Source organism: Trifolium pratense, linkage group LG4, assembly GCF_020283565.1.
Source record: "Trifolium pratense cultivar HEN17-A07 linkage group LG4, ARS_RC_1.1, whole genome shotgun sequence".
In the NCBI taxonomy this organism is placed as follows: domain Eukaryota; kingdom Viridiplantae; phylum Streptophyta; class Magnoliopsida; order Fabales; family Fabaceae; genus Trifolium; species Trifolium pratense.
In genome coordinates, this window is record NC_060062.1 from 30,920,392 (window position 1) to 30,935,351 (window position 14,960).

The 14,960-nt window shown below is 36.6% G+C and overlaps 3 protein-coding genes across 3 annotated transcripts; all 3 read left to right on the forward strand.

The window, feature by feature from the left end:
- The first annotated feature begins 3,575 nt into the window (after positions 1-3,575).
- Positions 3,576-6,500, forward strand: LOC123922467. Its single transcript, XM_045975183.1, has one exon. The coding sequence runs from the start codon at positions 3,576-3,578 to the stop codon at positions 6,498-6,500; it is 2,925 nt and encodes a 974-aa protein (XP_045831139.1).
- Positions 6,501-6,819: 319 nt separating this feature from the next.
- Positions 6,820-10,175, forward strand: LOC123922468. The gene is made up of 9 exons (XM_045975184.1): positions 6,820-6,972; positions 7,076-7,236; positions 7,393-7,626; positions 8,065-8,663; positions 8,754-8,930; positions 9,038-9,142; positions 9,236-9,302; positions 9,394-9,489; positions 10,050-10,175. Exons 3-9 carry the CDS (start codon positions 7,483-7,485, stop codon positions 10,173-10,175), a joined length of 1,314 nt encoding a protein of 437 aa, XP_045831140.1. The 5' UTR covers positions 6,820-6,972; positions 7,076-7,236; positions 7,393-7,482.
- A 1,207-nt stretch (positions 10,176-11,382) lies between these two features.
- On the forward strand, positions 11,383-12,779 carry LOC123922469. Its single transcript, XM_045975186.1, has 2 exons — positions 11,383-11,863; positions 11,956-12,779. Exons 1-2 carry the CDS (start codon positions 11,383-11,385, stop codon positions 12,777-12,779), a joined length of 1,305 nt encoding a protein of 434 aa, XP_045831142.1.
- The last annotated feature ends 2,181 nt before the right edge of the window (positions 12,780-14,960 follow it).

A 14,960-nucleotide genomic window follows, 5' to 3' on the forward strand; every position in this document is an offset into this window, starting at 1 on the left:
TGGCATCTCAGGACGTGGACGTGGGTCATTCAAATAACAATCCTCGGAGAAATATGGCATGTAGTCTCTTCGGTATTGAGTTAAATACTCGGTTGACTGCATCAGAGGTACAGTGTTGACCGGAACTCCTTGTAGAACACGAAGATGGCGAGTATCCCATTGTTGGATTTCAGCATTAAAGTGAGCGGCCCAATCATGAACATTTTTTCGCATGTCTATCTTGTGGTAATGTCTCATGATTTGTGCGCCGTCCGTTCCCGCATTAGTAAGTCCAAACTGTAACTGGACTCGGTTGGTTTGGTGAAACTCAACAATCCCAAAATTAATGAGATATGTGGTTGCTGACCAACATGCCATGTCCGCTGGATACATCGTCTCTTCATTATCGTAAGGAGTCCAAATAAACTGGTAGATTAAAAAAAAAAAGAGTTAGAGATTTTTTTAATAGTGAATGAATATAGTTTAGAAATAATTAAGAAATATAGAGTAGAATATATATTACATCATTCTCCCCCATATGATCGATCATGGTAGTAGCAGCATTGAAATTGTGGGCTGGATCGCCTTGATACCTTGTCCCGGTAGCAACCCACCTGAAATAAATGTTCATATTTATTTGTTTCCAAGAAGCACATATTCATATTTATTATTAATAAAATAATATATACTTACTTAAGGGCCAATGGCCTCTCGGCGGGTGGATTTGTGACTCTTTCACGTTGGAATAATCGGATGCGAGAATGTACCCATGCTTGAAGAAGTATGGTGCATCCGGAAATTGAGTTCACATTTTTTGATGCAGTGGCCGCATCACACAAGCCTCTATACAACGAGGCCAAACAAGCAGACCCCCAACTATACCTTCTTATCGTAGGTATATCTTCCAACAACGGCAAATACATAGTATGTATACGGTCGCCAGATTTGTCGGGGATTAAAAATTTCCCAAGAAAGTAAAGGAGATACATCCTTAGATTTTGCATTATTTGTTCTTGGGTAGGATTTGGTGGCATCGCTCTAAGGTGTTGTTGTAGCCACGACGTCTTAACACAGAATCCATGTGAATTATCGGGAGCAGCGACTCCCAATAATCGGGGAAACTCTTCCCAAATGGAAACATTTCTTCCGGTAACTGCTTGTCCGGAAATTTGGAGATCCAGCAACATGTTGACATCTTGGAGAGTTATTGTGCACTCTCCGCTAGGTAGATGAAATGTGTGCATTTCTGGTCTCCATCGGATTAGCATAGCTGTGATTAAGTGCCAATCAACTTGACAATTTCGCATGCGTACGACATTACCAAAACCACATTCTTGTAAGAGTGGTATTATTGCCGGATGTGGTTCGTCAAATCGGCAACAAACGCGCACTTTCAAAGCCTTCTTGTCCTACATATATTAGTATAAGTATAAGTATACAAATATTACTATAATTTATTTTTATTATAATACTATATATATATATATATATATATATATATATATATATATATATAACTTAAATATAAATAAAATTATAACTTAAAATTAACTCATACTGCTTTTGTTTTTGAAATATGGTCGTCACGCTGCCATAAATTAGCCATTTTTGTATTGTATAGATGAAGTTAGTGTGTAATGTAGAGAAGATATTGTAGTGTAATGTAGATAATAAGTGTATTGTATATAGTAAGTTTAGAAGTTGTAGTGAAGAAGAAGAGTGGAGAATAAGTGTAGTAATGTAGTTTAGAAGTTGTAGTGAAGAAGAAGAGTTGAGATTAAAAGTAGTAAGTTTAGAAGTTGTAGTGAAGAAGAAGAGTTGAGATTAAATGTAGTAAGTTTAGAAGTTGTAGTGAAGAAGAAGTGTGGAAAATTAGTGTAGTAAGGTAGTTTATTTATAGTGAGAGGGTGGTGGTGAAGGAGTGATTGATAGTGGTTGAGAATAAAAGTAGTAATTGTAATTGTTAGTAGTGAAGGAGTGTAAGTGTTAGTAGATTTTTTTTGAATCACTAGTACAAATATGACATATTACACATCATGTTTACATCTGACGAGCATATGTCAGATGTAAAAGGCTATGTGGAGTAACCTTTTCATCTGGCTTCCATATCCACAGAGGTAAAAAATAAATAGAGAAGACTTTTTACATCTGACTTCAATGTACCAGAAGCATAACTAAACGCGGTGGCAATCTTGTAATTATGGTGAAAATTATCTAAAATATGTATGCATCTGGCCATATTTAGCCACAGATGTAAAGGTAAAGGTTAAATACAAAAAAAAAAAAAAAAAATTGGAACAAAGGTAAAGGTACGCGTATTGTGTCTCCTTCTTCATTCCCATCGCAAATCAGCGCCGTCCTCTTCACTCTTCACCCTCTTCACTCTTCACCCATTCGCGTACACAGCGCCGTCCTCTCACAACCAAAACCCACAGCGCCGTCCTCTCTCTCAACTCAGCGCCGTCGTCAATTCGCAGCAACCCAGCAAAACCCCTCTCACCTTGACGAACGAAGAACCAAAACCCAGCGCCGTCCTCACCTTTGATTCGCACCCAAAACGCATCAACCCAGCGCCGTCCTCACCTTCGCAAGAACCAGCGCCGTCCTCTCTCTCAACTCACCACCAGCGCCGTCCTCTCTCTCACGAACCCTAACTCCAAATCGATTCAGGTACTCTTCTTTCTATTTTAATCCTTTTTAAATATTTTCCTTTTCGTGATTTCTGTCGTGATTTTCCTTTTTAATACTGGTGTTAAGCTAAATCTAAGTGCTTATAAATTTCTATCGTGATTTTTGTCGCTTATCCGTAATCTCTCGCTCTCTCTCTGATTTGATGTTATTTAACGCTAATACTGGTGTATTTTGCAGTTAGATTTTCATATTAGTGTTTAAGTCAGTTTAAGTCAATTCAATTAAGCCCTAAGGGTTTGTTTTTAAGTAAACTATTGTATTGTTATTGTTTCGTTCAGATGCTTGAAATTGTGGGATTAAGGATGAGTTTTTTGATAGCTTGAGAGGATCAATCTTATTGCATTGTGATTACTTACTAATAATTAGTTTATGCTATTAGTTTGTGATTGAATTGATTCATGGTTTGTGGTTTGTTACTTGGTTTTAGCTCTTAGAATTGTTTCTACTGCAATTGATTTATGTTTTTTTCATCTGCAATTGATTCATTTAAGTGATTGGTTTCCCATCGGGTATGAAACCAATACTTTAGTTGGTGTTACCATGTTTTAACTTAATTTCACAACATAGGTATGGATCGTAGTTGGATGAAAGCTAGTAGATTAAGTGCCGAGTTTGAACGGGGAGTGATTGAATTTATTCGATTTGCTGAAATCAATCTTCCATCTCCCGAAAATAATGATGAAAAAAATCTTCCTCCTAAAGGCAAAGAACATTTTCGATGTCCATGTGTTCTTTGTGGAAATAAAAAACTAGAAATTCATAAGGATAAAATCATTAGTCATCTGATTTGCAATGGGATTTGTCAAAATTATACAAAATGGATATGGCACGGTGAAGTAGTAACAAACCGTAGTGTGTCCCAAAGCGAAAACATTAGTGTAGATATGGATGATCGTCTTGAAGACATGATGCGTGATATCGGAGAAGACTCGTTTAAGACGGCTCATGTGCATGATACGTTGTGCAGCGACAAGGATACACCTTTGTACCCGGGATGCACAAATTTTACACGTTTGTCAGCGGTGTTAAAGTTGTTTAACCTGAAGGCAAAGAATGGGTGGACTGACAAAAGTTTTAGCGAATTGCTTGAATTGTTGACACAGATGCTTCCTGAAGGTAACGTAATACCAAACCGGTGTTACGAGGCGAAGAAAGTATTATGTCCGATGGGATTGGAGTATGAAAGGATACATGCGTGCCCAAATGATTGCATATTATACAGAAAAGAGTTTGCAAACTCTGATCATTGTCCGAAGTGCATGGCGTCACGCTACAAAAAGAAAGATGGTGATTCTAGTGATGATGTGGTGACGAAAAAGGGTTCTCCCGTGAAAGTTGTATGGTACCTACCAATAATTCCAAGGTTCAAGAGATTGTTCGCTAATGCAAATGACGCAAAGAATCTTAGATGGCATGTAGAAGAGAGAAAATGTGATGGACAAATTCGCCATGTAGCTGATTCTTTGCAATGGAAGAAAATCGATTCTTTGTTTCCAAATTTTGGCAAGGAGTCGAGAAACCTTAGACTTGGACTTGCTACCGATGGAATGAATCCGTTTGGCAATCAAAGTACTAACCATAGTTCATGGCCTGTTCTGCTCATGATTTACAACCTATCTCCTTGGTTGTGCATGAAGCGTAAATATATTATGTTATCGATGATGATTTCGGGCCCAAGACAACCCGGAAATGACATAGATGTTTATCTAAGTCCCCTAATTGATGATTTAAGAGTGTTGTGGGAGAAAGGAGTTGATGTTTTTGATGCGTATTCTGGTGAACAATTCAATATGCGTGCCATGTTGTTTTGCACCATCAACGACTTTCCGGCATATGGCAATTTGTCTGGGTATAGCGTTAAAGGGCACTTAGCGTGTCCTATATGTGCAAAAGACACAAATTTCAAACAATTGAAAAAGGGAAAGAAAACTGTGTATCTTGGGCATCGGAGATTTCTAAACCGTTATCATCCATATCGTAGATTGCGGAAAGCTTTCAATGATCACCCGGAGGATGGTGTTGCTCCGGAGCCCTTAACCGGAGAGCAAGTTTATGAACTACAACGAGATATTAATGTTGTCTTTGGAAAGGACGTTGGAAAGGGGAAAAAAAAGGGCAAAAAAAAGTCTGATGTGGAAGAAAAAAAGTCTGATGTGAAAATTTCATGGAAAAAGAGGTCGGTGTTCTTTGATCTTCCATATTGGTCCAGTCTTGATGTAAGACATTGTATTGATGTGATGCATGTGGAGAAAAATGTATGTGATAGTGTAATCGGAACACTTCTCAACATTGCAGGCAAGACAAAGGATGGTATAAATGCTCGTCTGGATATGGATTTGATGGGTATAAGAAAAGAGTTATTACCACAACAAATAAATAACAGGACATATTTGCCACCAGCATGTTACACTTTGTCTAAAAAAGAGAAAACAAGTTTTTGTGAGTGTTTAAAAAGTATCAAAGTGCCGCATGGTTACTCATCAAATGTCAATAAGCTTGTATCAATGAATGATCTCAAATTAATTGGCTTAAAGTCCCATGACTGTCATGTGTTGATGCAACAACTCCTACCCGTGGCTATTCGTGGGATATTGCCCGACAATGTTCGGAAAACTATAAGTAGGTTGTGCTTATTCTTCAATGCAATATGTTGTAAAGCCATTGATCCATTGAAGTTAGACGAGTTGGAAAACGAGGCTGCGGTTATCTTGTGTCAATTGGAGATGTATTTCCCTCCTTCATTTTTTGACATTATGGTTCACTTAATTGTTCATCTAGTACGAGAGATCAGATTGTGCGGACCCATTTATTTAAGGTGGATGTATCCAATAGAGCGATATATGAAGATACTAAAAGGGTATACAAAAAATCCGCACCGTCCGGAAGCATCGATCGTTGAGAGGTACATTGCAGAAGAAGCTATTGAGTTTTGTTCAAACTATTTGTCAGAAGTGGATGCTATAGGGGTTCCCAAGTCTCGTCACGATGGAAGATGTGAAGGTATGGGTATACAAGGTTTAAATGTCAAGAGCATGAGTGGTCAGATAATCCTTCAGGCACATTTGTATATATTGAATAACACGGCTGAGGTTGAACCTTACTTATCTGATCACAAAAGCATCGTGAAGAAAAAGTACCCAAGAATTAATGAAAAAGGGTTGTTAAAAGAACATAATAAGAGTTTTCCTGATTGGTTTAGAGAAAAGGTTGCTAATGATGGTAGTGTTTCTGATACAATAAAGTGGTTGTCTTATGAGCCTAAACGTAACATAATAACTTGGAGTGCATATGATATCAATAAAACTTGCTTTTATACAAAACTAAAGGATGATCATAGTACCATGCAAAATAGTGGGGTTATGGTTGTGGCCGAGTCCATGCATTTCTCTAGTTCCAAGGATAAAAACCCGGTTATGGCATCTACACCCTACTATGGGGTGATCGAAGAGATTTGGGAGGTTGATTATGTTTTGTTTAAAGTGCCTCTATTTAAATGCAAGTGGATTAATATTAACAGTGGTGTACGAATCGATGAATTAGGATTTACATTGGTTGATCTTTCTAACTCAGCTTATACCGACGAACCTTTCATCATGGCATCCCAAGCAAAACAAGTGTTTTATGTTAAAGATCCTTCGCCTAACAGCAGGTGGTCGGTGGTTTTACAAGGAAAAAATGTGCAAGGTAGTGATGAAAATCAAGATGTGATTCTTGATATTTCCGAAACTCTTCCTTTCTCAATAAATGTGCCTACCTTCGTTGAAGAAAATGTAGAGGATGATGTGCAAGCTATTCGTTCGGATCATCAAGAAGGGATATGGCAGGACTAGTACGTTTTTTATGGAGTTGTAATGTTGAATTATAATTATATTAATGCTATTATATTATGTATAATCTTGACTGGTTCATGCATTTCGTTAAAAATGGTTCTTACTATATAAAATCACTCTTTTATATTAATTCATTTAAGTTTATAATTTTTGTGCTTAATTTAATCCTAATTAATCAACGTTTTCATTTTGTGTAAGCAGATACATGGCTGATTCAACCGTCACCGCTTCTTCAAGCCAGAAACATGTAGGCAGAGGTGCTACTATGATGAGAAAACTTACCAAAGTTCATCAATCGGGTCAACGCCTAACCGTGAAATTTGATCCAGTAACTTGGAATGTTTCTGGTGCTCATGCAACAACGTTTAAGAGTTATTTGGCATATCTTGCTCGAAGTTGTTGTAGTATTTTGAAACATGAGTGGAAGGAAGTAGACGAAGAAGAAAAAACAAAATTGTGGACTGATCTTGAGGTATTTTAAAATTATCATTTATCTTTTAATCTATGTATCATGTGATATTATTTGTATTATGTGGAAAAAAAATACTAACACAAATTTTAATCTATATATGTAGAGTTATTTTGACATTCCGGTAATTAATAAAGATCGTGATAAAGATCCTTTGAGGAATGCATGGTTATCTTATGCGGGAGACCGATGGAGAGGTTTTAAGACACAACTCACGAGAGAATATGTTTCAAGGCCCAAAGAGGATCGCAAACCTCCATATGTGAGGTATACTTTTATTAAACCAGATGTATGGAAACAGTTTTTGGCGTCCCGTGATACCCCTGATTTTAAGGTTAGTAGTAGTGTTCTTAAATTTAGTAATTTTAAGATTGGTAGTAAGGTATTATGGTTTAGTAGTAATGTTCTTTGTTCTGGTGTTAGGAAAAAAGTCAAAAGGGTAAGGAAAAAGTGGCCAACAATTGCCACCCCCATAGATTATCACGTGGAGGGTATGATTTGCTTACGGAGACTATGATTGCTGAAAAGAAGTTGTTGGCAGAGAGCGTTGATCGTAGTCCATCTCCACCCACCCGTCATGAAAGCTGGAAGAGGGCGCGACAAACAAAAGATGGTTCGTACACATCAACGGCTACACAAGTTGTTGCCGATAAAATTGTAAGTAATAAACTTTTGTGTTACTGCTTACTGCATCACTGCATTTTGTGTTATGCTATCTTACTGCAAGCTATTACAGTTCATCCAAATCATTTCACTGCATTATGCTATCTTACTGCAAGCTATTACAGTTCATCACTGCGTTATGCTATCTTACTGCATCACTGCATTATGCTATCTTACATGGTTCCAGCTGCATCACTGCATTACTGCATCACTGCATTATGCTATCTTACTGCATCACTGCATTACTGCATCACTTGGTTCCAGCTGCACAATATACTTAGTAATTTATCCCTTTACATTTATGCTTACTGCATTATGCTTACTTGCTTCCAACTGCATTATGCTTACTGCATTATGCTTACTGCTTACTGCTTCCAGCTGCACACATGTCACTGCATACTGCTTACTGCATTATGCTTACTTTTTTTGTAGGACTCTCTAGTTGAAGAGACGAAAAAGGGCAACTTTGTTCCAATCGGACGTGATGATATTCTAACAAGTGCCCTTGGAACAGCTGAGCATGGTGGCCAAGTTCGTGGTGTTGGACGAGGTGCTACATTTAGCAATTATTTTGGAAGGGCTTCAAGGTCATCATCGAATACAAATGTCACTGAGCAGCTCTCACAACTAGAAGAAAAACTTAGAGCTGAATTTGAAGAGAAGATGGCTGAAGAGCGTCAATTGATGCAAAAGACAATGATGGAGACTCTTAAATCTGTCGGTTTCTCTCAAAACGCCTCCCCTACAAAGCAAGTGGTTGACGATTCTTCTCCAAAACATGTTGCAGGGAACTATGACAGTATGAAAGCTAGTTGTTCTGCTGCACCAACAAACATTAAAGAGGACTTAGATAATGGTGTAGACTCGGTTCAAAAATTGTTATGCATGATTGTCAAAAGGAAAACATATTTGCCCATACAGCTGGAACATGATAAGATTGTCAAGAATTTTAAGATGTCGCCAAAGTATATGAAAGACTTGTTGGTGGGTGATAATTGGCTTGACTTATCAATTCTACAGCTTTGGTGCACGTAAGTACATTTTCGTTGATGCTATCTAATATGGTATATATATATATCTATACTAAAAAGTCTTTTTTTCTTTCTCTCTTGACTATTCAGGTATATGCAACGTGTTTCCATAGACACAAAAAAATCAGATTTGTTTGCATTTTTGGACCCGGTTCAATTGAGTTTTGCATCAAAGCCAGTTTCACTTCAAAAGGCGGGTAAACAATACATTCAAAATAATTTGCGTGATCTAAACAAAGTGTGCTACTTAGCACCACATCTTTTTGAGTAAGTTCTTATTTAATCCTTTAGTTTTTGATTTACTTCACTTGCTATTCATTCTTTCATCACCTCATTACAATGTTTTGATTCACCTCATTCTTTCACGTGTACAGCGGGCATTGGCAATTAATAATTATGTGTCCTATGGACAATGTTATAGTTTGTCTTTGTTCATTACACCGTAAGATACCTGAGGCAGCGAGGAATTTTTTTACAGAGTAAGTTATTATTTTAATTAGTTTGCCTTTGGTTTGCCTCTGTTCGTCCACTTACTGCCTATTAAAACTTTGTTGTTTTTTAAATTTTTCTAGTGCTTTTAAAGTTCATCAATTGGCAACTTTTGGTAATAGAAAGAAGGCTACATGGATTTTTCCCAAAGTAAGTGTGGTGTAAATTTTAATATTTATTTACGTTCATAACACATGATTGATATTTATTTATGTATTAACTATATGTCGTTTATATGTAGACAAGGCGACAACCTAACGGTAATGACTGTGGATATTATGTAATGAAGAACATGCTTGACATTGTCACCGCTAGTATTACAAAGAATTGGATGGAGGTATTTTTTTTTTCTTGATTGCCGCTTTTTTTCTGCATATATGGTTTTCTGCAGTTTCCTGCATTCTGCATTAGTCGGGCCGAACGTTAGTGTCTACGACCCATTCTGCATATATAAGTATTTGCCTATTTGCCTGATTAGTACTTCTGCATTCTGCATTAGCTGTGTAGGACTGTGTTGTCACTTGTAGTTTCATTAGCTGCATTCTGCTGAAGCCTCTACTTGACAGACTTCCCTCTTATTGGGACAGTCTTCACTATTTGTTTGTTTTTCACATTCACAAGATAGTGCCATGAATTTGGCCATGAGATTGAACTGTTTTGTCTAGAAAAAGTTGGACATGAAGCTTCAACTTATGTAAATTGAAATCTGTATCTGATTTTCTGCACACTAGAAATTTTAATTGTACTAGAAATCTGGTTGAGTAGTTGTTATTTTTTCCGCCGAATGCCGTACCTGGGAACTGCTGCTGTTTGTCGCTTCCTGCATTCTGCTTGGATTATTGCATTTTTTTAGATCATGTAGTATGAATAACTTGATCATGTATATGTATTGTATAGGTGTTCGATGATCCCACGTCATTAACTGAGGAGGAGATGTATGAATTGCGAAACAACTGGGCTACTTGTTTTCTTGACATGTACAATCCCGAGGTAGATTATGTTGTTTCCGATGATGAGGTTTAGGAGCTAGCTAGTTACAATAGATTGACATTGACTAGGATGTTTTGAATTGTAATGACTTGTATTTTGCTTGAATGTTATAACATTTTGGATTGTTTTGGTATTTTGCTTGACTTGTAAGACTTGGTATTTTATTTGAATTGTAATGACTTTGGTACGTAATTGTATTTTGGTTGAATGTTGAATTTTAATGACTTGGTTGAATGTAATTGTATTTTGGTTGAATGTTGAATTGTAATGCTATTTTGGTTTTTTTTAATTACAAAATAGGATTTAAAAATATAAAAAAAAAAAAAAAACGCAGGATTTTGAAAAAAAAAAAAAATTAAATATAGTTACTATTTCACATCTGGTGACTTGGTCAGATGTAAAAGGTCCAATTTAATTAAAAAAAAAAAATTGGTCAGCTGAAACATGAGAACAGAGGTAAAAGGGGATACTTTTACATCTGGCGAATGTCAGATGTAAAAAGCATAAACTTACTACTTCTCGTACGTCTACCTCTGACTTGGGCCAGATGTAAAAGGGGGTTTTGGCCAGATGTAAAAAGTGTTTTCTGTACTAGTGAATAAAAGTAGTGTTTACAAATTTATCTGTCATAATAGTATTCATGCAAGAAATGGCACAAGTAGTAGGCAATTCAACATAGATTAAATTTATTATAAGACTTAAACATGGATGACAATTAAGCACCATAGATTTTTTTAAATATACATTAAAGATGTTGCATACAATTATCAGAAGATGGTGTTTGACATAGTTCTATAATTTCGTCGACCGATCGAACAAACTGAACATACAACTCAATTGGCCCGATAAATGTTTGAAATTTTTTGATAATTTCAAACATTTTACGTACATCATTATCGCATTGCAATTTTTTTTCTTCATACGAAACAACTCCATGTTCGTTTAAAAAAGGACTTCGATAACAAACTTCCAAAATATCTCTTTGATTCGTTGTTACTTGACGAATTTTTTCCTTCAAATTTGAGATGCTAATTTCTTCATCAAGGCGTAATAATGTTGGATTCCCACTGGTATAATACACACCAAATTCAGTCATTGATTTTTTCCCGTATGAGTGGACACATGCAAGATATCCACCATCACGTATCGAAAGGCTTGGAATGCAAAAAATAAGGCGATCGAACAAATTTATGGAAACTGGGTGCAGTCCTATCGCGATCTTCCACAGTGGTTGATAGTAATGGAAAAATGGATTCCTGGAACCATTATCAGGTTCGAGACAAGTCCAACACCCATTCAGGGGCAAGTGTTTTTTGAGCGTTTGTTTTGGGCTTTCAAACCGTGCATCCAAGCATTTGCACATTGCAAGCCAATTGTGCAAGTTGATGGAACGTTTTTATACGGGAAGTATAAGGGGACGTTGTTGTTGGCCGTCGCCCAAGATGGAAACGCTCATATTTTTCCTGTGGCATTCGCGATTGTTGAAGGGGAAACGAAAGATGCATGGAACTTCTTTCTTAAACATTTGAGAGAGAATGTTACTCCACAAGAAAATATATGCATGATTTCAGATAGGCACGCATCTATTAAAAGTGCTTATGAAAACCCTTCAAATGGATGGAATGGTACTTCCTCTCATGTGTATTGCCTTCGACACGTCGCACAGAATTTTGTGAGGGCAATAAAAAACAGAAAACTACGGAAATATGCTGTTAATATGGGTAAATATCTAAAATTATCAAAAAAATTTCTACAATTTAAGTTGTCGATAGCATATTAAACTAAACACTTTTTTTTCTTCTTTTCAATATAGGGTATGCACCAAGCGAGGCTACATTCCTGTACTGGCGGCATAGGATTTTGAAGAAAAATACAGCGGCTTTAGAGTGGGTTGATAATCTCCCAAAAGAAAAATGGACGCAAGCATACGATGGAGGTATTCGGTGGGGTCACATGACAAGTAATCTTGCCGAGGCAATGAACTCAGTTTTTAAGGATATCCGCGGCCTACCGATCACAGCTTTGGTCCAAGCAACCTACTATAGGCTGGCGAAACTTTTTGCAAAACGAGGAAAACAGTCGGCCGCTGTATTAGCTTCTGGTCAGCAATATACTGAAGCTTGCCAAGAAAAGATTTTAGATGCACTCGGTAAGTCAAACTCATGTATCGTCACTGAGTTTGATCGGCGAAATTATAGTTTCTCAGTGGAGGAAACTGAGGATCCCCATGAAGGCCGACCAAAGGATCATTTCTGGGTACACTTGAGAGAAAAGATGTGCGACTGTGGAAAGTTTCAGGCGTTACACTTGCCATGTTCGCATGTTATTGCTGCATGTAATCATGCTAACATTTCATATGAAGCATTCATTGACGACGTGTACCGAGTTACCACTGTAAATGCTGTGTATGACGAGGCCTTCCCGGTAGTTCGAAGCAAGAGTTTATGGCCCATTTATGAAGGTGACGTTGTTTGTCCTCGCGCCGATATGAAAAGAACCAAGAGAGGACGTCCCAAAAAGACACGCATCCACACTGAAATGGACGATTTTGAAAAAAGAGAGTTCCGATGTGGCTTATGTCGAGTGCCGGGTCATAACTATCGAGAATGTCCTAATGCAGCCGGACCCTCTAATTAATCGTAGTTAATTTTATTTTTTATGTAATTTCTATGTGTTTTTCTATCTATTATCAATATATTATATTTTAATATTTCACAACAAAACACACATATATTATTTTCCACATTCATACGAAATCAGTAAATAAAATTAAATTGCTAAATTTAGGATTACATCGTTAATAAAATTACACAAACATAAAACATAAAAAAATGACATAATATAAAAAATAAACTACATACAACAACAACTTAACCAATTTTTTTCAAGGTCGCGTACAAACGATGTGGTTCTTTTTCATTTTCAACAAAGGAAAACATCAATTGCACTTCCAAATCACCCTTCAATTTGTACCAATATTTTGTCGTTGTAGCTTCGAGTGAGTCACTTGTGATGTCTGTGCATGAATTTAAATAGGCCATATGCTCGATTTCTATATGTTCATTGTTTTTCAACAAAAACATTTCTTGAATCTTACTCTTTAAAGCCGAAAGAGAACTCAATTTGTCAATCATTAATTTAAAATGTTTTTGGCGGCCTTCAAATTTCACAGAAAATAGAGGTGTTGATGATAAATAGTTGTCACAAACATTGGAAGAAGATGTCATCTTTTGTATAATAAAAAGTGAATGAGGAAAAATTCAAATGAAGAAGATGAAGTTAGTGTGTGAAAAATGAAAGTGTAAAGTGTGTATTTATATAAAATGGTATGAGAGTGTGTGGAAAATGGAAAAAAAAAACAAAACTGGTATGTTGAGGAGTGTTGGAATGCGTAGTCAATGGCGTGCTTTTGCAGGTCGCCATCTCCTGCACATGGCAAGAGTGGCAGTTCCGCCATTCTGAGCACATGGCTTTCTTCCCAATTCCGCCATCATTAGTCAATGGCAAGCCTGCCATTTCCGCCATACAGACTGACATGGCGGGACTCTCAATTCCGCCATGTGCAGGTGCCTGCTGCGCAGTAGTTTTGTCCCCAAACAGGGGTATTACCATAATTATTTTCAGAATGGGGGTATTACGGAAATAAAATTAAAAAGTGGGGGTACAGGGGGAAAAAAATCATCTTTACCCGTAGTAAACATGTCCCGGTATAAATCCATCCAATCATTCATTTATTCTCATTATTTATTTTTATTTCAAAATTGTCAAGGCCGAGTAAGAAATGTTTGTTAAACTGTCACATATGTGCGACATTGCCACATCAAAAAAATGATACTGTATATCAATATTTTTATAATTAAGATTCTACAAAAAGGACTAAAAGCACGAGAATATATCTTAAATAATAAGCATGTTGAACATATACTAAAATCAAATTTGACTCCATATTTTTCTGAATTTTTTCTTATACTTTTTTTCTTTCTCTTTTTATATTAATATGTAATATATTTGCCATTAAAAAAAAATTGACTCCATATTACAGGGATTGTGGGTCATATGATGATCAATGGTATATTGTCTTTTTGATTCACTAAGCATTTCTCCATTGCTTTTGTGAATGTGTTTGGCCAACCATGCAAATTTGTTCTAGTTTTGCATTAATTTGTTCAAATCGCACCACACACAAAAGTTAGATTATGGTTATGGTATATTTAACGAGTTAAAAGAAGCAAAAAAGAAATATTCATGAAAAGAAAGAAACAAAAAAGAATTTATATGAACTTTTCAATGCCATAATCTTTCATTGCATATTTTATGGTGTTTTCATCGGCATTCATTGCTCGGAGTTCAGCTAATTTACCTCTCAAATGATTTCTCTTGTAAAATCTCTTCTTTATCTCTGCATACATTGTTGGGAATAAGCTTGTAAAGTGTGCTTATAGTTAGTATTGTGTAGCTGGCTTGTGTAACAAGCAGCAGCTAGTAGCAGGCGCGCGCGCAAGGCTGGCCTGGCCTGCTATTAGGCTTGGCTTGTCCAAGTAACTAGTCTAAGCACTTGTATTGTAACTAAGCCTATATAAGGCATTGCCAATAATGAATAAACTAGAGATTCCACTTTGCAATTAACAAGTGGTATCTAGAGCCTAAAAGATCTAAACCTGAGGAGAGAGAAAACTGCAGTTTTCTCAAGAACAAAACCGTTACAACCGTTTTTTCGTGCTAAGCTTCTTCTTCATCTTCAAGCTTCTTCTTCAAGCTTCTTCCCTAATCCATTAATGGATGAATCCAAGCACTCACAGTCTCGTGTTCCAAAGTTTG